The sequence below is a fragment of the Exophiala dermatitidis genome (genome assembly GCF_000230625.1).
Source record: "Exophiala dermatitidis NIH/UT8656 unplaced genomic scaffold supercont1.5, whole genome shotgun sequence".
Lineage (NCBI taxonomy): Eukaryota > Fungi > Ascomycota > Eurotiomycetes > Chaetothyriales > Herpotrichiellaceae > Exophiala > Exophiala dermatitidis.
The window spans coordinates 51,068-72,542 of record NW_008751650.1 but is presented as its reverse complement, the minus strand read 5'-3'; the positions used below and the strand labels follow the sequence as shown (position 1 = coordinate 72,542).

Sequence of the window (21,475 nt, the reverse complement as noted above, 5' to 3'; positions counted from 1 at the left end):
CAACCAAGGTCTGCCACGCCGCTGCCGCTTCAAGCTGACACTCCCAGCATCTGAAGCCGATACAGATCAACGGCAGTTGTGCTCGGCAGCGCATTTTTACCATAGCTATCCCGCTCCATTCGAGGCGAGGGCACGAGACCGAGCACAGAACTCTCCGTGGTCTTTACAGACAAAGAGCTCCAGGATGTAGATTAGAACAATAAAATGTTTGAGTTCACTTTCTCTTCCTTTGGTTTGTGGTCTTCTTTGTCCACAGTCGACAAAGGGAACAAAGGCCTGCCTCGCTGCCCTTGACCACTGCCATTGGTTAATTGTGAGTGACATTGCCCTGTGGCCTGCTTTGTTGACTGCCATCCAGGATCTTCGGTATAATTGTCTCAGGTTTGTTGACGACTTCGAATGCTTCTTCTTGCACCGAGCCCCCTTTACAACTTGTCCTCGGTAGGGTTCCCTGGTGTGTTGTGTCTCAGGTTTGCCTTTTTGCCTTTTTGTTTTGTCTTCCCAGTCACGGTGCGCTGACACAACGCCGGACGTTGTGCAGCAACGACCAGGGGCAAGGGTTCGCCGTGTGGTCTTCTACGATGGCAGTCCAGCAAATTGGGCCGGCAGCGCCGCCCATCAGCATTCCGTCTCGTAGTTCGTCGCTCGGCGAACAGCCACGCTTCTATGTCCCCTTTCTCGAGTCGGCTTACATTACCTGGCCAGCACCCAGATCGCGCTACACACCTCCGAAGCCGTCGTCTCCCGATGATGTCGATGTCGATGTCGTCGAACCCTTCCCAGACTTTCAAGATCCTTCGGCCAATCTCATCATCGCGCGCACCGTTTTGCTAGACAACTTGCATCGCCAGGGCTGCGCCCGCGACCCTGCTGCACCACTCTCGACCCCGTTTCGAAGCCTTTACTCCCGCATCACGCCGTTGACAGGACACATCAAAGTCGACGAGGACTTGACTCGACAAAGAGCGTCTGTCGATCATATCATGGAAATTGGAGAGACTGTGCGTACCCAGCGCATGCTGGGCAATACTGCAAAACCGGTCAGTCTAGGAGGTACGTATCCTGTTAGCATGAAAGACCCTGAGCCGAAAGATTTCTTGAAGTACAAGCTGAAGAAGCAGGCCAAAAACGGCATCACAGAAGCTATTAGAATCCAAAAGGCTCTCGAGTGCTTCGCTAGCGATGCCGAGACCGAAAATAACGATCATGAGCACGAGCGAGGACGATCTACCAGCCGCAAACAACGTCGGGCGCTGGCCGCTATTCATACGACCTACGGTCCCGAGCGAGCCATCCAGAACCTGTTGATGTTGCGCGAGACATATCCTGCATACTTTATGCCTGGAACACTGAATGCGGCGGTTGACATGACGAAGACTAGCAACCCGGATACACAGGAAAGTCAGAGCAAAGCTTTGGTAATATCCTCGAAGCCTGCCGCACTGCTAACTCAGGGCCTTCAAGGACTTGGCATATATCCAGCGCCTCTTGCCTCGCATCCCACTTCGGACAAGTCGGTCGGTATGAGCACAATAAAGTCAGTGAAACAGTCGACAACCTCACTCGTCCGCCGCTTGGCTGTCAAAGCTAAATCCAACTTTCGCACCTAGCCGACAGCGTCCTCCACTACATCTTCGAATGGCACTGTGGCCGAAGAAGACAATACTCCTGCAGAAACCGAAGATCTCTCTTCTGAGAAGCAAAATCAAATGGTAAGTGAGCACATTCAATTTGCTGACATCGACAGCTCCCCCCTCAAGGTGACTTTGAAACCAGTACCTTCAGAAGCCGAGGCCGAGGCTATTCCAAGCTCAACCAAGACCATGACATTGACACCATCGGATTCAACAGTGGCAGCGGAGACGCGAAATGATTCCAATGAGATGGCTTCGAAACGACACGGACGATGCTTTTACATTGAACGAGAACCCGTCACTGTGCTCCCTGCCGAACTTGAGGAAAAGGATGAGTCTGACGGTGAAATAGAAACCGAAAGCTATGTAAGTGTCCCAACTTCACCCCTTTTATTCTCCTCCGAGTTCGCCACACCAAACGTGACCCAGAGAAGTCGGTCGCAGAGCGATTCAGCGGTGATTACATCCTTGGTCTCTGCAGACGAATCAAGCCTAGACAGCGACTCTGACAACCAATACACGGTCATCTCCCCGCGTTCGTCTTTTGATGAGAGTGTCCCAGCAGTTCAAGTTGCGGAAATGGTAACGTTGACCAAACCTTCGTCGCCGCCCTGACTCATCAACATTCCTGCTCCGATTCGCAAATCAGAAACAGCTGTGCTTGATGTGAATGACAATGACAAAGAATGGGTCATGGTTAACAAGCCTACCGGAAACAAGGCTGTGCAACGTGAACGTGAACCTCAGCCTGCCCATCATCCGCGCGTATTTCGAGGATACGTGACTGGTGGTCAGAGTCACCCTCTACGAAGACCACGATCGATGATTTCCCTGCCAACACGACGCATCGAGCATTCAGGCGATGCATACGCAGTGGTCACCAACAACTCGAACAGCGATAGCGACAGCAACTCTAGTGCTGACTCCGAGTCCGAGTCCGAGTCCGATATTGTAGGACCTCATGTTCTGTCGAACATGGTTTCCGCACTCGGTCGTGAACTCTTCGGTCGGCATCCTGTGTAAATTGTAGGTTGGACTAGTCGTAGTGCCGTAAGTGCGATGGGTTCAAAGTCGTCTCGTTCCAGGGCAGGGAAAAGACACACAGACGCAGGGGGAGAGAGAGAAGTGAAGTGGGAATTGTATTAGTACTGTATCATCGGGCTGGCCCTGATAACTGGGTGGGCACAGTGTTATCGGCTCCTTGGAAATGCTACAGTATTTGCTAAGTTACAGGAATTGCATTCAATGATGGTGATGGTGAGGTTCAAGTTGCTTCAGAAAATATTGAACCCAATAAAATAGTGTACCGAGGAATACTTTTGTCTGAAAGGGATACTCGTGCACAACAGCCACCACTGGCATGTTCGATGCTTCCCAACAAGTGATTAAAAGTGCATGTTCATGACAATTATGCTACTCGTTCGTTCCTGTGCGCAGACTCACGACCTTGAGAAGAAAATCATATGTGCAGCTTAGTGGTATACGTGAGAATTATGCACATATAAAAATAAGTCTTCTTCAACACCGGAGATGCTTGTAGGTGAGTACGGTATCATCAAGAACTACCGCCGTGTTCATGTTCATTCTCCTCAATGCCCTGCTGCTCCGAGTCATGAATGTATCCGGGCTTCTCCAGTTCGGCCTGCTGATCATCATCAACAACCAAAACGTGACCCAGTTCCTCCTCAATCTCCTTCTTACGCCTCTCCCATTCAGCCACCTGGGCAAGGCGCTCCTTCAACTCTCCAATCTCCTTTTCAAGGCCCTGTTTCTCCTGCTCCGTCCCTATCCGCACCAACTCCCAATCGTACCCTTCCTCACCCAAACCCAGCAGGAGATTGAACGTGTGATACTTGCGGAGACTGGCGCGCGTGGAGATGGTGATGAGCGTGATTCCTCGCTCCTTGCACCGTTCGTACAACAAGCCTTCGACATCCGAGGAAACGGCAGACGTGCCTTCGTCGAGAAAGGCGTATTTCGGTTCATGGTATAAGAGGCGTGCAATGGCCATGCGCTGCTTCTCTCCGCCGGACAGCACATCCTTCCATTCCTTGCGCGTATCCCAGCCGCCTTCACGCGCGAGGAGATGGCCCAGTTTGGCATCTTCCAGAATCTGCTGCAGTTCGCTGTCCCGCCGGCCGTTGTCGCGCATGTCCATTTCCGTGTGCGGGTAGATGACCTGGTCGCGCAACGTCCCTACGCTCAGGTAGGGCCGCTGCGGGAGGAACATGATGCCGTCTTGTCCGTTATTGCGTGGCCGTGAGACCAGGCCGCGATAGACGGGCCACAGACCCGCAACGATCCGAGCGATGGACGATTTGCCGGCGCCATTGGGCCCAGAGATCAGCAGATGTTCACCGCTATGCACGACGAAGGAAAGAGACTCGATTAGCTCGTCTCCTCCGTACGGCCACAGTGCCGGCGCGACAATGGGCACATCCTCCAGGCGCACGCCGTCGAATCCCAGGTAAGTGGTGCCTTGGACATCTGCCAGTGAATACAGTTCGATTCGACCTGGGCTCCGTCGGTGTGATGATGCATAGGCATTGGCGTGCACGCGATGCAGGGTGGAGATGAGCTGGTAGACTCGTGAAGTGTACCCGGCGAGTTCGGAGAGGTCTTTGATGCTGTACATCATGCGGCCGCCGGCGTCTGCCAAGGACAGCATCAGTCTTTTGTTCGTGATAAAGTCTTTCATGTGCGATCTTTCCCGTAGCGATTCCGACAATTCTGGCCCTGTGCTGGCGCCACTTTCGAACATGCTAGTCATGCCTGCCCAGGCGGGAAGATATACAGGTATCGAAGTGATAATGTATCCGAACGCTGACCAAGAGTACTTGAGCACAAAATCTTCAAGCATGTTATATCGAACTTTGACATTGTAAATGCCCTCCATCCAGGTGCGCAACTCTTTGAAAGCTGTGTTCAGATATACCTTTTCCACATCGGCGCCGCCATAGAAGGCAACCTCTTCGGCGTTGGCGATCAGTCGGGCGTGGAGACCGCGGAAGTCGCCTTCCTTTTTCGCTTCGACAGCCTTCAGTTTGCCAAACGGCGGAGAGAGTCTGCGAAGGAGCGTGGCAGTGGCGAAGTAATTGGTCAGCAGGCCGGTCAAGGCGAGTGGGCCGAGAGATCGATATAGCTGATAATTGAAGACGAATATGTCAACCAGGGGTTTGCCCAACGACGAGTACAATGAGGCTGCGGATGTACAGAAAAGTGTGAGATCCTGCGTGATGAATTGATCGGCTCCTTGTCCGACTCCGCCATCTAGGTTGGCCAGTTTGTAATAGTTGAGGTTTGAATTGAGGTATAAGTCGTGGATATATCTGGTAAGCCTTGTTCGGAATGCAATGGAGATTTTGGATTGGAGGAATTTGATCATGGCGTTGGTGTAGGAGGCAAGCGTGCCAACCGACAGCCAGCGGAGAATGCCCAACATGAAGGATTTGCCCTGACCCGCAACCAAATCTCGAACAATAGCACCGTCTAATCTTGCAACGACCAGAGACAAGTATGTTCTGAGGACGAGAAACACGGCGTGGCTTAGGAGCAACGCCGTCTCTTTGCTTCGGAAGCGCGGTATCATGATATTCAGCAGACTCAAGAACTGGTGCAGAAAGGCCAGATTGAGGCCGGGCTTCGTCTGCGGAGGCGGTCCATATGCCGGCGTGGAAGCACCGCTGCCCATTCGAGTGACCCTCGGCGGAGCGAGGAACAGGCGGCGATGCGCATCGAACGTCGTCGGCCGGATGGGATGGATGATGACCTTGGAGGTTGTATCTCCCTTGGGCACGTATATGATGCGCTCCCCATCTTTGCCTCTCAGACCACTGTTCTTGCGGACCAACGTGCGGCCTTGTGCCTTCTCTTTCGACCTGTCCAGCCACCATATGTAGCCGCCATAACTTGTGGATAATATTGAGATGACCAAGGCTGCCGTAGCCGCGATTTTGAGTTCTCTAGGTGTCCGCCGGATGCGAGACCGAAGCAGGTTCAGGTAGTGGTTGTAGAGGACGAGCAACGGGTCCTCTCTTGATTGAACTGGCATGCTGGCGGCGGAAAATGAAGCCGATTTCTGGGGAAATCATCTGGCAAGATAACGGCGCATCATGGAACCACCGACTCAAGACGAAAGGCGACTCGAAGAGTGCTATACACTAGGAGCCTCCATTGGTAGCGCAGAGGAGAACAGAGAGAAGAAATGGTGCTGGCAATATAGATACAGAGTGTGGTCACGAGAAGGATGATGGCATGTGCACTGACGCAACAACCAGGCTGAGTTCAAGAGACGTTGTACTGTGACCTCTTGTGTTTGTGTACTACTACTAACTTACTGTAGTAGTTGCGCAATGGAAGCACATGTGCCGAGGTTTGTTGATAAGATCCGCCTCCAATAATGGGAGCCGCCCACCACCCAACCTGAACCATCTCTACGGCTACAAGAATGTAGTTGTACGCCAGCTCTTTTCATGTCTGAATCTATAACCGGAAAGATTTCATGATTGACATTTATATCGCTTTTGTGGTCTATCTCCCGCCTCATAAATGCCCACTCAGCTTGTCCTTTTGTTCCGGTATCGGGGTCAACAGCTTGCCCTTGTCAACTGCGCTCTCTAGATTGTGCAGCACCAACAGCTCCATCTCTCTTTGTGTTTCATAAGTGTTCGTGCCAATATGCGGCACAATGAACGCTCGGTCATTCTTCAAGAGTCCCTCCTCGACTTTTGGTTCTTCCTCAAAAACATCCAGTCCCACCGACGATACTTTTCCACTCTCTAGCGCTGCAACGAGATCTTTCTCGTTGATCAAGGCACCTCGAGCCGTATTGACAATGACCACGCCATCCTTCATCTTGGCAATCTCTCGAGCGGATATGATGTGACGAGTCTTAGCATTGAGGGCGAGGTTGAGGCTGAGGACATCGGACTGAGCGAGCAATTCCTCAAAGCTGAGATATGTTGCACCGTCCTCCAACTCCGGCGACAGCCTGGATCTGTTATGGTAGGCAATCTTCATTCCGAAGGCTCGCGCACGCTTCGCCATTGCCTAGAGAGTGTTAGTAGACGATTGTCAGCCGCGGATGGTCGTTGTCGTCTTACCCTGCCGATACCACCCATACCCAAAATCCCAAGAGTCTTGCCCTTGGGATCATGTCCAAGAGGCGTGTTGCCTTTCCATTTGCCCGCTTTGATCGCCGTCAAAGGTATCCACGCTTGTCGGAGGGCGCCTAACAGCAGGAAAATACCAACATCAGCCGTTGCATCGTCGACCGCAATCGGAGTGCTGGAGACCCGGAGGCCTTTGTTTGTGCATGCGTCCACATCGATATTGTCATAGCCCGCTCCGTTGTGACAAATGTATCTCAAAGATTTGGGAAGCGCAGCCACCAGCTCTTGGTCAAAAGGTCCTGTCTGGGAGGTCGACGTATTGGAACGATACAAGGCAACAACACCGTCGTATTCGCCCGATTTGCAGTTGGCCAGGAACTGCTCTCGCGTGCCCTTGCGGAATTCTTTCAGCTCATATTTTGAGCTGAATGCCTCCCACTCTTTGTTGGTATGGGTCAGGTCCCCGATCAATAGAACTGTTGGTTTGGACATTATGGCGGGACGATGCTGTTGTTTGGGAGGATCGAGGACAGTCCGGTGGAGGAGCTATGGAACGATATCCGCAGTCAGGCACGTGTAATGACTTTTTTTCCTCCAGCGCTGGCACCTATCGAGTTCGCAGGGAGTTTGTCCGAACTCAATAATGGGAACTGCTGCACTTGTTGATGCTTCGGCGTTTGAGGGCCGACACCCCGCACGTGCCGCGCCCCCCAAATGCCGACCTGGGCGCGTTGCCCTCGAACCACTATTTGCCCGACGCGCAATTGGCTGATTCTAACCCCCACTGTCTCCCACCACTGAGCCCCCACGAGCAACAGCCAATAAAAATGAGTCGTTTAATGGAGCCTCGCCGAAAATTGCTGCATACAGACACTATCACATCGGGCAATCGTACCGGCCAGGGTCTCTTTCACCCGCAAAGTCGGAGAAAACCACTCATATATGCGCGGGGCCAATCCATCTCGAGATATTCAGTTTTTCCCCAAGAAACGGCTGCATGTGCTGGAGTGAATGCTCGCCTTGAAACCCGCCGGTCTCGTTGTTGTGCATGGGCTGTAATTGGATCCGAGTGACATGATATATACGACTGATTGAAAGAACAATAACAATTTTGCAAGTCTGGATTTCCAGTTCACCGACAAAATGGCTCGTTCAGACAGTGTACGAGCCCTTGTGCTACATGGCGCAAAAGACCTGAGATTGGTAAGGGACCTGCGCACCAGACAACGGCATGGCAGGACGTACAAGTATTGACACCATGTTCACAGGAAACGAGGCCACAACCTACACTTCGTCCAGGCGAGGTCGAAGTAGCAATCAAGGCCACTGGACTTTGCGGATCAGACTTGCATTACTACCACCACGGGCGGAATGGTGCCTTTGTCATACAAGCGCCCCTTGTCCTCGGACACGAAGCATCTGGTGTGGTCACTGCTGTGGCCGAGACGCAGAATGGAACCACCAATGGCTCTCTTCCATCATCAAGTCTCAAGGTTGGAGATCGAGTAGCCTTGGAAGTCGGCATTCCTTGTCGGTCATGTACATTATGCACCACCGGCCGGTACAATTTATGTCCCAAGTTGTCCTTTCGATCCTCAGCAAAGACCTTTCCCCACGCCGACGGCACCCTACAGACGGTCATCTCGCAGCCGGCTAGCATGTGCCACCTCCTCCCAGAAAACGTCACCTTCGAAGAGGGTGCCCTCGTTGAGCCCTTGGCCGTTTCACTACACGGGATCAACCGAAGTCAGAGCGCGGGTTCGGGTGCAGGCGTGCCCTTGATTGGCTCCACTGCTCTGGTTCTTGGAGCAGGAGCCGTGGGAATGCTGACGGCAGCTGCGCTGGCTGTAGCTGGAGTGTCACAAATCACAATTGCCGACATTGACGCCCCAAGATTGAAGATTGCTGCTGGCCTGGCGGGCGGAAGATTCAAACTGAAGACTTTTCTGATACCCCGTAAAGCACCAGCGCCCACGATTGAGGAGACTTTGGCTGGCGCACAAGATTTGGCCAGCGACATCGGCAAGTCTGCTGGACTGGAGTCTGGCTTTGACCGAGTATTTGAATGCACGGGCGTTCCGTCTTGCGTTCAGACGGGCATCTTTGCAGCTACGGCAGGTGGAAAGTTGGTGCTTGTTGGCATGGGTACCCCGACACAAACTCTGCCATTGGGCGCGGCGGCACTGAGAGAAGTTGACATTATTGGTGTCTTTAGATACGCCAACTGTTACCCTGCCGCTATCGCACTGTTCGCCAGTGGACAGTTGGAGGGCGTGGCCCGAGATCTTGTTACACACCACGTGGCCCTGGCGGATGGAGAGAAAGCGTTCAGACTCGCGGCGAACCAGGCGAAAGACGGAGAAGACGAAGGCAGAGTGCCTGTGAAGGTGGTCATTACTTCATGAGCAGAACCTGCAATATCGACTGAATGCCATTAATGCCAACGGATTGGCCTGTGTGGCATGCACGTGATACCCTCAGCGCCATTCCAGCAATCGACGACACGTGCTTTCTGATGTCGATTTGAAACATTGTGTTTCTATACTTATCTAGTAATAATAGTAGTCAGCGATGGGGATGGGCAGCCTTCATAGTATCAGGCTACGAAGATCGCCAGGCTGAAACACGTCTCGGCTGCAGGCGGACGGTGTGTTCCGAAGCGCGTCGCACGGCAGCGGTTACTAGTATCTGACACTTTCCTGCCTTGCACTGCTCCGACATGAACCATTGTACATGAACAGCATGATGAGCCAGCTCGTCGACTTCTAGATGAACCTGAAGGACACACATCTACTCGACGTCTGGAAGAATAATCCGGCGCAGCTTTGAACTTGAACCTCAAACTGTGCCGCATCTTGGACAGGTGACGTCAACAAACGCGGCGGCCTGCGCCGGATGTTGCTTTGACTACAGGTACGAGGTCCTTTGACTTATCTTGTCAATGCGCGCTGATTGATTTTCTATATCAATAGCTTGGAATAACTTCCTAGGTATCTGGGAGCCCTTACCACGTGCAGGCCGCCATGACCACTCGAAACATCCTTGTCACTGGTGCGACCGGCAAACAAGGTGGTGCTGTCGTCCGCGCCCTTCTTGATCATCCGCCTCCCTTTGATTATCAAATCCTAGCCGTGACCCGCAAATCTACGTCTGCCTCTGCAAGGTCGCTTGCCTCCAATCCCAAGGTCACCATCATCGAGGGCAGTCTCAATGATCCAGAGTCAATCTTTAAGAAAGCGGGCGGAATTGGTGCTGTCTGGGGAGTGTTTTGCGTCACTATCCCATCCTTCAAGAAAGAGGTGGAGGACGCGGAAGTAACGCAAGGAAACGGTCTGGTGGATGCTGCTGTGGCGCACGACGTCAAACATTTCGTCTACACGTCTGTCGATCGAGGCGGTCCTGATCAATCCGATGTGTATGCTACAGATATTCCGCACTTTGTTTCCAAGGCATGCCTGACCTTTTCTGTTCCCCGTCCATATCACTAACTCATTCCAGTACAATGTCGAAAAGCACCTCAGAGAGAAAGCGAGAGGCACGGGCATGTCATACACGATGCTAAGACCGGTGGCTTTCATGGACAACCTGACTCCCAATTTGCCGGGAAGAATATTTGCGACGATGTGGGCGTCCCTGGGGGACAAACCTCTTCAAATGGTGGCTAGCAAGGATATTGGTATCTTTGCTGCACAGGCCTTTGCGGCGTCGGAAAAGGAAGAATACCACAACAAAGCCATCAGCATCGCTGGCGACGAGCTCACCCAAGCCAGAGCCAACGAGATCTTTTGGACAGTGTTGGGTCGCCCCATGCCTCGATCATACAACTTCATGGCCACTCTCCTGAAGAAGATGATTCCTGAAATGGCGAAAATGTTCCAATGGTTTGCTGACCAGGGTTATGGCTGCGATATCTTCTACTGTCGCCAATTGAACAAAGACATGCTTGATTTTGAAACTTGGCTACGGGAGGAGAGTGGGTTTAAGCGCTAACATATGGAAAGTCATATGATGTCCAGAGTTTGGAGCTTCGGAATGCGGCAGGGTCTTGCAAGGGATTCTTTTGAAGGGTACGAAAATTGGATGTGCTATATTTCTCACATTTCAGTGGGCTCTAATCGAATTGGACTTGGTGCGGAATTCGGAATCACCCGGTGAATCTTCAACTCAATTAATTCACTTCGTTCCAGTGATAATGGTTTCCATCAGCGTCGGTTCATGACTGCCCCTGCTGCCTTATCATGTTGCGGTATCACCATGGGAATTGCCTAAGGATCCCTACGTCACCAGGCAGTGGACTTCCACTGGGCTTGCGCAAGCTTGGACCCTTCAGGCTTGCCCTTAAGAGCGCATTTGGGGCGGTCCATGCCAGGCGGCGAGTGTCACACTAACCTAGTTGCCAGTTCCATCATCTGGGTCGAGCCAGCACCGACATCTCGGCAGTTCCCTAACTATTCGTAGTGGGATAGAGGTAACGCACGTTTTGCCCCCTCACCACGCGCGCAACGAGGCTCGAGTACGTTGGACCAAAGAAGAAATGTCCTCGTATCGAAGCACTTGCGAACTGAAGAACGAACAACATGAAGTCGGCGGCGAACGCGGGTGACCCGTCGTCGCCCCGAGGAGGTCAAGTTGTGCAGATGAAGGATGGGCAGCCTGAGAGGCCATGATTGGCTGAGAGGCACGCACCAGCGACTTTAGCACGGCGCTAATCTGGATTTGAAACGCAGGCTAATGTTTGAAGTGACTTCGTCCGTCAAATCCAGTCAACTCCAGCCCCCTACGTACCCTGGTTCTTCTGCCTCCCTATCCTTCAAAAAAAGCACTGATGGCATCGCGTGACCCAGTCTGGAGATGAAGGGGCACAGGCCGAGTGTCTTCTCGCTCCCGTCAAACTGCTCGATTGCGGCGGCGCGGGCAAAAGAGAGAGAGCTTCTCGATTGCCGCCCCGGTGAATGTTCAACCTGACTTTATGGGGGTACACGACGGCGTTTCCTGCAACGATGCAGGAGAACAATCCCAGTGAGACGATATCTATAGGTGCAGCCTTGCAGGAAACATACTGACAATGTGGTCTCGTTTGTGCGAATCTTCCTTTCTTCTGTCTTAGATCGGCCGTGTACCCGGCACCAACGAAGTCCAAACTTTCTCCCCGGCACGCCACGCGAAGGTCGAGGCTGTGAAACACGGCCGATCTAAATCCAAACCCTGGGCGCTGCATGGTCTTCTTGAGCGACCCTGAGCGTGTATTGGCTGTCCTGAACTCCAAAGTAATAGATCGTGATCCACCATGTACACCATTACTGCATCAACTGGTCCTTCTATTCCGCCGATGGCAGGCTGGACGTCTATCCCACGAACCGCCCCTCAGGAAAGGGGGTCCATCTACATGGATCAAGCTTTGAACTCCGAAACGGCGCGTCCTACTCCTTGCGCTTAGATGTCGATCGAAAAATCACATATCCATAATGCGAGTTCCACTTGAATGGTCCTGGATCGTCTGTTCCTGCACATCTGCTTCATTGCCCACTACCCGCCAGGCGGCCGCCGACCTCAAGTGAAGTCTCGGTTATCGCCCGACTGCATTTAGCATTGTTCTTCAGCCAACACAAGGAACAATGCTTGCGCAAGCATTGTCTACACCTTTGTTCTAAACAATCAATGCCAACTCAGTCACTCCTTTAAACACCACAATCTTTGTTTGTTCTTTCACTCCTTTGCTACGGCAGTGCCGTTCGTTTTACTCCCTCACTCGTTCAGCCACAAACTGCCTACGATCCCAATTTGAAGAGTGCTCAGCAACTCCTCCGATCCTTACACCACCAGATCGATCACTTTGTCGCAGGTCCAAACTCCTCCTCAAGTCCCAAACTTCTGTTCCTGGCCGAACAAGAACCTGTTGTTACTCGCTGCGCGAAACGACTCTCTCAAGCAAAAGCATCAGACAGCCAGCTTCGTCTAGATCTTACGCCATGCCTTCCACCAAGGCCCTGCTGCATAGCGCCCTCTTTGGGTTGCTCGCTACAACGGCCCCTTTCGCCTCTGCCCATACCTGGGTTGAACAGTTGATGGTCATTGCGCCGAACGGTACTTTGGTCGGTCAACCGGGTTTTGCCCGTGGGAATGTCCTGCGTGGCACTCCTGGCTTCAGTGATCCTGCCATGGTAAACCTCATTCCACCCGATGGCCGTCCCATCAACCAGATCGAACCTACCGACCTGATGTGCAAGTCCACCCAGACCTCTCAGACTCAAACCGACGGCAGTCCTCGGCTGCAGGCAGCTCCTGGATCAGCCGTTGCTTTGAGATTTCAAGAAAATGGCCACGTTACTTTGCCAGACAACCAACCGGGCAAACCGAAAAACCGCGGCACTGTGTACGTGTATGGCACCACTCAACCTAGTCCGGACGATTCTTTTCTCGCCATCCACCGCGTCTGGAACCCCGAAGGTACCGGCGGCGACGGTCGTGGCGTTCTCCTGTCCACTCGAAATTTTGACGATGGCCAATGTTATCAGGTCAATGGAGGTCAAATTTCGCAGCAACGTCAACAGCAGTTCAAGCATGCTTTCAATAGTGTCATGGGAAATGATCTCTGGTGCCAACAAGACATTCAGCTCCCGGCCGATGCTCCTACTGGAAAACCATATACACTCTACTGGGTGTGGGATTGGCCGACAATGCCAGGCACTCCTGGCTTTCCAAATGGCAAGCAAGAAATCTACACCACTTGCATGGATATTGACATTGTGAGCGATGACGGTGTTGGTACTGTTTCCAAAGCCCAAGCCGCTTTTGCTCAAGGACAAGCTGTGGACAACGCTGCGGTTGCTGACGAATTTTCCGACATTGCAAATCCGACTGCTGTCACAGGTCAGTCAATTCCCTTTGCCGGAGTCCCAGCTTCGGCCTCCCTTTCCAAGCCTGGTAATGCAACACCACCACTAACAGCCCCTACAGGATCTACCATACCTTTCTCTGCTTCTGCTACCGGTCCAGTTCCCGGCGGCGCCAGCGAAGCTAGTGTTGTCGCTGCCACCTCCAGCGAAACAGGGATCCCTGCATTCTTGACAGTCCATACTGGCTCCACGGCAGGCCCGGGTGCCGAGACTCAATCGTTCACCGTCATTCCTATCGGTGTGTCAACAACTGCTGCTCAGGCTTCTGCGTCAGCGACCGGCGCCCAATCTTCCCAACAGACCGGTAGCTCTGGCCAGGGCCGTAGCGGCCGTGGTGGCACTGGAATTGGCCGTGGAGGAAACGATGCTGGTGAGTCTAATCTAGCAAGCTCCTTGTCCTCGGTTATCAGCGTGCTGAACAGTCTCGGCGTTGATTTAGGCCCTCAAGTGACTTCTGCACCCAACGCAGATGCAGCAGTCGCCACCTTTACCGAATACGAGTCCATCACCGAAACGGTCTTTCAAACTGTGTACAACACTAGGTACACAAAACGTGATGGTGAGTCTGAGTCTTCCTCTTCGATACTTGTCTCGCCCACTGTGTCTCTTACAACTGGACCGAGAGCCAATGCCTCGTTTGCTCCTGGCGAACCGCACTCGGTCTTCCGTGGCACTGCTTGGAAGCACAGATGTGATTGCAGCAATCATCACAATGGTACTGCCGGGCCTAGAAATGGCAACGGTGGGAGCTATGGTGGTCGTGGCTATGGTCATGGCCGACCTTGCAGCAAATCCGCAATGCCTCTGTCCTTGACCACGACAGTCACGAGTGGTGGGCCTGCATCGGTATTGTCTGTGACTGATGCTGGCGTGTCCGCGTCCGGCTCAGTCATGACCATGTACACCCAGGGTGTCGCCACGCCAACCCACAAGCCCTTTCCTCCCTTGGACTTTGAGACGACTAGGCCCTCTCTTAACCCTGTCCCCTCTGCTATCCCCACCTCTGCCCTATCTTCGAATCTCGTCGCACCATCATCTGAACCCAATTCGCTGACTTTGATTTTTATTACAGACTCTGCACCAGCTCCCACAGTTGCGCCTGTCCTTCCGCGTGCTGCTGAACCAGAAGAAGAGAACTCAAGCGTTTCCACAGACCACTCCGCCTTCCGCCTACGAGCGCGCAATCCTTTCGTCTGGCTCGGCTGGACCCTCAGCTCAAGTAATGCGATGGCTACGGCAACAGCGTCCTCTTGAGATTGTACAACACAGCATAGCATCAGCAAAGCATACCATCTGGCTAAGCAGGATCGATCTGCTGGGGCCCGGTGTTCCCTTGAGAGCAAGATGAATTTTATGGGTGGCAAAAAAGATATGGTAGCATATGACCCTTCTTCGACGCTGAGATCATGACGAGGGCCAGATATCAGCGGATGATAGTTTTGTTTTTGGTACATTCAACTTCGGCCTCATAGCCTTGCCCTTGCATTCTACTTCAGTGGAATGGTTTCCTCTTCTCCTTCTTTGCATACCAATGGCCCGGCCTTTGTATATAGGAATGGCATGCATGACAATGACCCGATCTACACCACATTCTCTGCCTTGACCTTTACTGGGAAGCGCAGCTGCTCACTTATGATTCACATATCTCTCCAGTGTAGCCGCAGGTACACGCATATCCATGGACATCCATCGTAGGTTGCAGCTCCCTTGAAACTCATCACCACAGAGATTGGTAGAGAAGGGAACAATTATTACTATTATTGTAGGATACAGTAACAACCCAGCATCAATTCGTATCCACAAGAAGAAAGAAAACCACCCTGACCAGCACCAAAGCCTTGACCGCCTACTCCGACTACTCCAACCGCAGTACAGTTTTCTGACAACGCTTCGCTTCGCTTCACTTCACTCCGTCGCGGCTTAAGTCCAAACAGGGTACGACACCGTTTTCCGTGCATTTGAACAGCAGGGCAATTTGTTTCCCAACCTGTGGCATCGGCATCGTGCTCACGATGTCTTGACGGGCTTCACATACTTCAACTCGGTTCCCCAGATGAGGTCCCAGAACTTGGAGGTGACACCAAACCTAGCAGCCAGTTAATCAAATTATTGTCTTGGTAAACACATTGTTCGACAAGACTTACCCGAGTTCGAAGTTCTGATAGTGGTGGGCCAGGTGGTACTTCTTCAGATCGCGGATGTAGCTGGGCAGTTGATGGTGATGCAGCCAGTAGTGAGTGCAATCGTAACAGATGTAGCCGAAGATGCCACCAGAAAAGACGGTGATGGCGGCGTACCAGTTGTAGCTGAAGACGAAATGTGCAAGATGGTAGAAGGGCGTGGCCAGGATCAGAAACAGGGCAGGCGGCATGACGAGCCGGTACTTGTCCATGGGGAGATAGTGATGAATACCGTGCAACAGGAAGTGCAGGGTCAAAAAGACCGAGTGGTCGGGCAGATAGTAGTCGACGTGGAAGAGGAATCGGTGCAATAGATACTCGACGAGCGTCCACAGAAAGAGACCCAAACACCAGTACGCAGGGCCTTGCAAGCCGGGCAAATGGCTGATTCCAAGGTACGATCCGTAGATGACGGGCGGGAGCCACAGAGCCGGCACGACGTACCATGCCGTCTTGCTCAGAGGCTCCATGAAGTTGCCAAACAGAGGAGCCGAATCACCGCCCCGGTAGTGTCTTGGTCGATGCACCTGTTCCAGATAGAACTCCTTTGAGAATTTGCCAAACAGCATCTGCGGGAACAGCGGCCTGTTCAGATCCAAAAACTTGTGCGTTTTCCAATCCGCATCGGGGTCCGTGTCTTTTGAAAGATCCTCCTCCGACGACATTCCCGTCGATTGGAACACTGGTCGTGTGGGTAACTCGGCTGTCTCGACACCCGCCGCTTCAAGTTGTTCGTTGCCCTCCTTCGTGGCCGGAAGCGGCACAACTTGATCAGGATGCGAGGACTTGACGGCCGCTTTTAGCACCGCGTCGGTCGGCACGAATCCCACCAGGCTTTCCTCCAGGATCTCGTATGCTGCATCCGAGTGGAAGTGTGAAACCTCATCCTCCATGATTTGTTTGACGTCCTTGCCTGCATATTGAAGGATCAGATCACCGCCGCCCGGGTGATCGTCGACAAAGTCCGTCACGTCGAACACGCGTTCTCCGATCGTCACGTAGCAGGACTTCTTGGTGTTGTGCGCCTCCACCTCTGCGCGGGTGATCGTAGGGAGCGTTCGGCCAGGCATCTTCGTTATCGAGTTTATCGGACAATTTGATAGAGGAAGTATTGAGACCGGAGAAGAGGAGAGTCACCGAGGGGACGACAGGCGGCAGTTGGAGGTTTGCTCAAAGGAATGACTGGGAGTGAGAAATGAGAAAAGCGAGAAAAAAGGACTTCGGATCGGCTAAAGGGGCATTGGAGAGAAGAAAAGGTGTATGGATTGCGCTGTAATCTCACGGGTGAGGTCTTTTGCCTCCCTGGAAAATGCGAATAGTAACGGTCATGCAACGTTCGGGATTGATGGATGGATCCCCAGGCACAGGCACGTCTAGGCGTCCGCCATTCAACTTTGGACCGCGAAAGGGATCGTGGCGTGGCGTGTCAGTTCAGGGCTCAGCTTTTTTAATCTCCCGACGCTTCCGCAGCCATGATCAGTCCACTCGGAAGCTGATTAGATTAGATTAAAAGATCAGATTAGATGAGATTAAGACTTCTACCTGGATTACATCAGCAGGAGTGATATCAGTTTACAGTCCGGTAAAGTGGACCAACGGCCGTTCTCAACATCGTTGCATTTCCTGCCCGTAGCCTGCCTTTGTCCACGGTCATCATGAAGAGGAAAATATCTGAGCCTGAGCTGCCACACCAGGATCAAAATGCACGGAGGGGCGTTCCTGACGCTGCCCATAATGAAGATATTGACCTGGACGACTTGTGCCCCATTTGCCACCTTCTGCTCTACCGTCCGGTTCGGACACGGTGCAATCACACGCTCTGCGAGTCTTGCATGGCTCATTGGGCCGATGTCTCAATCACTTCTCAAATGGCGACCGTTGGTCTGGACGATGAGGCTGTTGTTCTGTTGCCTAACGAGATTGAGACGAGATGTCCTATGTGCCGAACTCTTACCACGGCTTCTCTAGACCCGGACAGACAGTCCGCCCTAGAGGGTCTGTATCCAGTGTCATATTCAGCGCGGGAGACAGAAAGCAAACTGGAGGAGGAAGATGACTTTGGATCGAGTATCGAGACGCTAACGGTGTACATTGGAAACGAGCATTCGTTGGTCAGGACAGAAGGTGAATCCAACAACAGGCACCACTGGAAGTTCTTTGTTCGGCCCTCGAGAACAGACCTGATTGAAGAGGTGCAGATATTCCTGGTTAGTCCTGACTCTTACTGCCATGCGATGCTCACGCCACTAACAACTCGTAAATAGCATCCAACGTTCCGTAATCCACGCGTTATTGTCCAATATCCGCCATACGAAATACGCCGTCTTGGCTGGGGCTACTTCACCATTTTTGCAAATGTCATACTGAAAGCAGGCTATAGTTGGCTCAGTCCCGATGCTGAAGATGCTCCAGATGGCGGGCGTAATGGAAAACTGCCCCTGGAATGGACTTTGGACTTCAACGGGCGGGGATCTCAAGGGCGGTTGAGACTCAAAGTCAGAAAGGAAAAGGAAGGGCAAGAAGCTGAAGACGAGGCGCAGCGTGACGAAGTCAGGCGACTCTGGGCACGACAGCGGGAGATAGACCCCGACTGGGAGGATGCTGATGCAAGACTATAACGTTGACGACAGCTTACACTTTTATTTTTGCTGCAACTATGAGACGAATGAACAGAGGACCGGCAACTGCCTCACCATAGCGCGGATGGCGGGTTCCTGGGTTGGACTGGGCCGTAGGCCACTAAATGAATGACTTGCCATCAAGTTTAAAGGATGTGTATCTTGCCTGTCGCTTCAAGTTACCTCATTACAGCCCGAGCCCGAATGAACTGAGCACGCCCATGCGCCCTCAGGAAGCGACTTGGAAATCACGCTTCTCCTTGTCATCGGCTGCCAGAAAGTTGACAGTCCAGGACCAGAGTTCCTCCTGCTTCGACTCGTCGTAGCTGTCAACGCTGGATTTGATCTGCTGTCTGCCTTCATAATAAACGCCGCTGTTTGACTGCTCTGCTTCGTCCAATAGGACCCAAGCCAGTGAGGCGCCTGACTCCTCTGGACGATGGACATTTGCGGAAATCAAGAGCCGGAGGAGCGGCACAAGTGACGGCAACACATTGTTCCACACAAAACGCAGCAGGGGTCCCGCATCCCTCGCAAGGCCTGTGCCTGGCATGAGGCCGGGATCAAAAGCGACAACCGTCCACTTTTTGCCCGCCAGCCGAGTCAGTCTCCGATGCAGAGCATATGTCCACATGATGTTGCACAGTTTACTTGTGGAATAGCGTTGACGACCGGAATTATCGATCGTCGCTGCTGTAGGATGGGCCAGTTCTTCGCCAGAGGTATATTTTGCGTCGGGAAGTCCGCTCTTCTGAGCTGGATCATGCGTCCCGCTGGCGGTCACGACGGTACGAGCTTCATGGGCCAGGTATGGTTGCAGGAGATAGAACAGGAGCGCATGCCCGAGGTGGTTGATGCCAAATGTCGCCTCGATCCCATCTGTGGTGTACTTGACTGCGTCAGGATATTGCAGTCCGGCGTTCAGCACAAGTCCGGAGATCGGTGGGATATTCTGTTCTCCCAATGATTGGACGAAGGACCGAACGTTATCCAAGTGGCCGAGATCCAGTGGCATGAAGACCACATTGTCCTGCTTTAGCTTTTGGTTGATCTTCGCAGCACTGTTGTCTGGGTCTTTCCGTGATGCGACAATAATGCGGTATTGTGGACGTTGCCTTGCGATCTCGGTCGCGGCATAGTATCCAAGGCCACTGGTGCCCCCAGTAATGAGGACTGTTCCTGTGAAGTTGGCCATGGTGAGATATGCCCCGCCATGGATTTGTCGAGGGGGCAGTCAGGCCGGGACCTTCCTATATATGTGCCTCAGCGACGAGTACAACGTTGTAAGCGAAGCGGACCAACATGATGCCGCTTATGCCAAGGCCTCTGATTGGAAATCCTTATTTCCGGTCCTGGCGGAGGGAGGCTTGGCTGGGGGCCTGATTCAGTTCAGTGTTCAGACTGTTCATCCGATACGGACAATCCGTCCGCGTCTTTTGAGCGAGGGGAGTTTCTTTCCAGGCACTCCTTGACGCGCTAGCCTGGCATGCCCAGAAAGGGAGACTCCCCGCCATAATAATGATCGTTGAAGAATTCTTCGAAGAAGTCGTCTCCGACAGAAGGGGCGGAGAAAAGCGTGAGGCCTGGGAAATCCCATTCGAACACGAACTGCTCAGGCACCCAAGATTCGAGTTCATTCTGACCGGCGTTGTTCGCAGGTGTCCAGAAAAAGTTCATCGGAGACTCCGGACTCTGGACAATGTTGGCTGGCTCGTCTCCGGGTATTTGCTGACCTTGATCGCTGCGGAGCGCACGTCCGTACTTCTGGATACTCTGCTGGAGCACCTGGAGGTACATCTTACTGGCATGACTTCGCCCACCTCCTCCCGGAGATCCCCCACCAGCTTTGTTCAATTCCCGGAGAAGCCGGTAGCCATCTTCCAGCAGCTGAGCCTTTGCAGAGTCGTCATCTTCGGCGAAGAAGCGCACGAGTTTCAAGAGAAGTAGAAAGCAAAACGCGCATTTGGCCCACACGAAATCCATGGCGAAGCGGAAGTGGGCAAGGTAATGTTGTGGCTCATCCAGGATGACCCGAAGATGCTTGCCGAGTGCATCTTTGGCCATGAGCAAGATTTCCCGCTGGGGCATAGACATGGCGGCAATGTTCTCATTCCCCAACGCACGCACTGCTCGGCATAGGACCACTGCTTGTGACCAGTATTTCTGCACCTTCAAATTCAGGAGTAGTACGGGAGTCTCTGCATTCGGCGACCGGCACATTATATTGTGCCAATCGCTATACCAAACCTCTAAGTCGATCTGAGCATCCCGAACCGTGTTCAGAACGTTTTCGTCCTCGAAATCCCGAGCAGACGAGATCGAATCGTGCATTCGAGCTCGAAGAGCGTTGAGTTCCACTTGTGACAGCAATCGAAGATCAAGCACCGTGGAAAATGACTTGTCAAGTAGAATCCGACAGCGGCGAGCGTCTCCCTTGACTCGGAAGCTCCGCAGAGTTCCTGCATCGACTCGCAGTATTTGTTCCAAGACGATAAGCTGAAACCAGGCCCGGGTGCGCCGCATTAGAACTGCATCTCCCGTGGCATCGGCCTGTTGATTTGACTGTCCTCGAGTGACGAGCCTCTTGGTCAGCTCCTCATACGCTTCTGGAAGACCAAGGTCGAGAGCCATTCTTGTAGCAAAAGCTAGCAACAGCGACCGTTCAGATGAATAGCAGGCAATTACCAACAACGCCTGGACTGTTTCCAAAGAAGCATACTCGGGCGTAACAACAACAAGATTGAGCATCTTCTTCAATTGGAAATGCAAGAGATGGCAAATCTGAGAATCGGCATCGGTGAGAACACCGCAGCCAATGGTGACGATTGCGTCAAACAGAAGGGCACTCCTGGCTTTGACAGAATGAAACGTGTCGTGTGAAGGGTCGAAAATGGGAACATATCGATCGCATCCCTGGAAAAAGGCGTTGAAAAATAGCTCGGCTTGTTCCATAGTAATCAGTCCTTTGTCGGCAAAGTTTGGCACAGGGCTAATCTGAGAGCTGAGCTGTAACCTCTCATCTCTCATTCGGGATAC

The 21,475-nt window shown here is 52.7% G+C and overlaps 10 protein-coding genes across 10 annotated transcripts; 5 read left to right on the top strand and 5 right to left on the bottom strand.

Moving 5' to 3' along the window:
* Positions 1–581: 581 nt before the first annotated feature.
* Positions 582–2,657, top strand: HMPREF1120_05629 (uncharacterized protein; the record flags this gene model as incomplete). The annotated part of the gene is made up of 3 exons (XM_009159813.1): positions 582–1,521; positions 1,618–2,169; positions 2,284–2,657. 3 exons carry the CDS (start codon positions 582–584, stop codon positions 2,655–2,657), a joined length of 1,866 nt encoding a protein of 621 aa, XP_009158061.1.
* Positions 2,658–3,189: 532 nt separating this feature from the next.
* Positions 3,190–5,685, bottom strand: HMPREF1120_05628 (ATP-binding cassette, subfamily D (ALD), member 2; the record flags this gene model as incomplete). Its single annotated transcript, XM_009159812.1, has 1 exon — positions 3,190–5,685. The coding sequence occupies one exon, from the start codon at positions 5,683–5,685 to the stop codon at positions 3,190–3,192; it is 2,496 nt and encodes an 831-aa protein (XP_009158060.1).
* A 380-nt stretch (positions 5,686–6,065) lies between these two features.
* HMPREF1120_05626 (L-iditol 2-dehydrogenase) lies at positions 6,066–9,739 on the top strand. The gene is made up of 3 exons (XM_009159810.1): positions 6,066–7,948; positions 8,014–9,658; positions 9,718–9,739. Exons 1-2 carry the CDS (start codon positions 7,889–7,891, stop codon positions 9,148–9,150), a joined length of 1,197 nt encoding a protein of 398 aa, XP_009158058.1. The 5' UTR covers positions 6,066–7,888; the 3' UTR covers positions 9,151–9,658; positions 9,718–9,739.
* Positions 6,177–7,237, bottom strand: HMPREF1120_05627 (D-3-phosphoglycerate dehydrogenase; the record flags this gene model as incomplete). The annotated part of the gene is made up of 2 exons (XM_009159811.1): positions 6,177–6,683; positions 6,737–7,237. 2 exons carry the CDS (start codon positions 7,235–7,237, stop codon positions 6,177–6,179), a joined length of 1,008 nt encoding a protein of 335 aa, XP_009158059.1.
* HMPREF1120_05625 (uncharacterized protein) lies at positions 9,636–10,932 on the top strand. Its single transcript, XM_009159809.1, has 2 exons — positions 9,636–10,194; positions 10,244–10,932. Exons 1-2 carry the CDS (start codon positions 9,769–9,771, stop codon positions 10,733–10,735), a joined length of 918 nt encoding a protein of 305 aa, XP_009158057.1. The 5' UTR covers positions 9,636–9,768; the 3' UTR covers positions 10,736–10,932.
* A 332-nt stretch (positions 10,933–11,264) lies between these two features.
* HMPREF1120_05624 (uncharacterized protein) lies at positions 11,265–15,231 on the top strand. The gene is made up of 4 exons (XM_009159808.1): positions 11,265–13,615; positions 13,703–14,011; positions 14,081–14,200; positions 14,714–15,231. The coding sequence occupies exons 1-4, from the start codon at positions 12,715–12,717 to the stop codon at positions 14,893–14,895; spliced, it is 1,512 nt and encodes a 503-aa protein (XP_009158056.1). The 5' UTR covers positions 11,265–12,714; the 3' UTR covers positions 14,896–15,231.
* Positions 15,232–15,648: 417 nt separating this feature from the next.
* Positions 15,649–16,891, bottom strand: HMPREF1120_05623 (fatty acid hydroxylase; the record flags this gene model as incomplete). Its single annotated transcript, XM_009159807.1, has 2 exons — positions 15,649–15,727; positions 15,786–16,891. The coding sequence occupies 2 exons, from the start codon at positions 16,889–16,891 to the stop codon at positions 15,649–15,651; spliced, it is 1,185 nt and encodes a 394-aa protein (XP_009158055.1).
* Positions 16,892–17,419: 528 nt separating this feature from the next.
* HMPREF1120_05622 (uncharacterized protein) lies at positions 17,420–19,610 on the top strand. The gene is made up of 2 exons (XM_009159806.1): positions 17,420–18,028; positions 18,086–19,610. Exons 1-2 carry the CDS (start codon positions 17,477–17,479, stop codon positions 18,437–18,439), a joined length of 906 nt encoding a protein of 301 aa, XP_009158054.1. The 5' UTR covers positions 17,420–17,476; the 3' UTR covers positions 18,440–19,610.
* On the bottom strand, positions 18,669–19,634 carry HMPREF1120_05621 (dehydrogenase/reductase; the record flags this gene model as incomplete). Its single annotated transcript, XM_009159805.1, has 1 exon — positions 18,669–19,634. The coding sequence occupies one exon, from the start codon at positions 19,632–19,634 to the stop codon at positions 18,669–18,671; it is 966 nt and encodes a 321-aa protein (XP_009158053.1).
* A 281-nt stretch (positions 19,635–19,915) lies between these two features.
* HMPREF1120_05620 (uncharacterized protein) lies at positions 19,916–21,466 on the bottom strand (the record flags this gene model as incomplete). The annotated part of the gene is made up of 1 exon (XM_009159804.1): positions 19,916–21,466. The coding sequence occupies one exon, from the start codon at positions 21,464–21,466 to the stop codon at positions 19,916–19,918; it is 1,551 nt and encodes a 516-aa protein (XP_009158052.1).
* Positions 21,467–21,475: the final 9 nt, after the last annotated feature.

Excerpts from the sequence above, each read along its gene's own strand:
- HMPREF1120_05622 (XM_009159806.1), top strand. The coding sequence starts at position 17,477 with ATGAAGAGGAAAATATCTGAGCCTGAGCTGCCACACCAGGATCAAAAT. Across the intron at positions 18,029-18,085 it reads AAGAGGTGCAGATATTCCTG|CATCCAACGTTCCGTAATCC; the intron begins GTTAGTCCTGAC and ends ACTCGTAAATAG.
- HMPREF1120_05625 (XM_009159809.1), top strand. The coding sequence starts at position 9,769 with ATGACCACTCGAAACATCCTTGTCACTGGTGCGACCGGCAAACAAGGT. Across the intron at positions 10,195-10,243 it reads TTCCGCACTTTGTTTCCAAG|TACAATGTCGAAAAGCACCT; the intron begins GCATGCCTGACC and ends AACTCATTCCAG.
- HMPREF1120_05626 (XM_009159810.1), top strand. The coding sequence starts at position 7,889 with ATGGCTCGTTCAGACAGTGTACGAGCCCTTGTGCTACATGGCGCAAAA. Across the intron at positions 7,949-8,013 it reads GCGCAAAAGACCTGAGATTG|GAAACGAGGCCACAACCTAC; the intron begins GTAAGGGACCTG and ends CCATGTTCACAG.
- HMPREF1120_05624 (XM_009159808.1), top strand. The coding sequence starts at position 12,715 with ATGCCTTCCACCAAGGCCCTGCTGCATAGCGCCCTCTTTGGGTTGCTC. Across the intron at positions 13,616-13,702 it reads AAATCCGACTGCTGTCACAG|GATCTACCATACCTTTCTCT; the intron begins GTCAGTCAATTC and ends CAGCCCCTACAG. Across the intron at positions 14,201-14,713 it reads TAGGTACACAAAACGTGATG|ACTCTGCACCAGCTCCCACA; the intron begins GTGAGTCTGAGT and ends TTTTTATTACAG.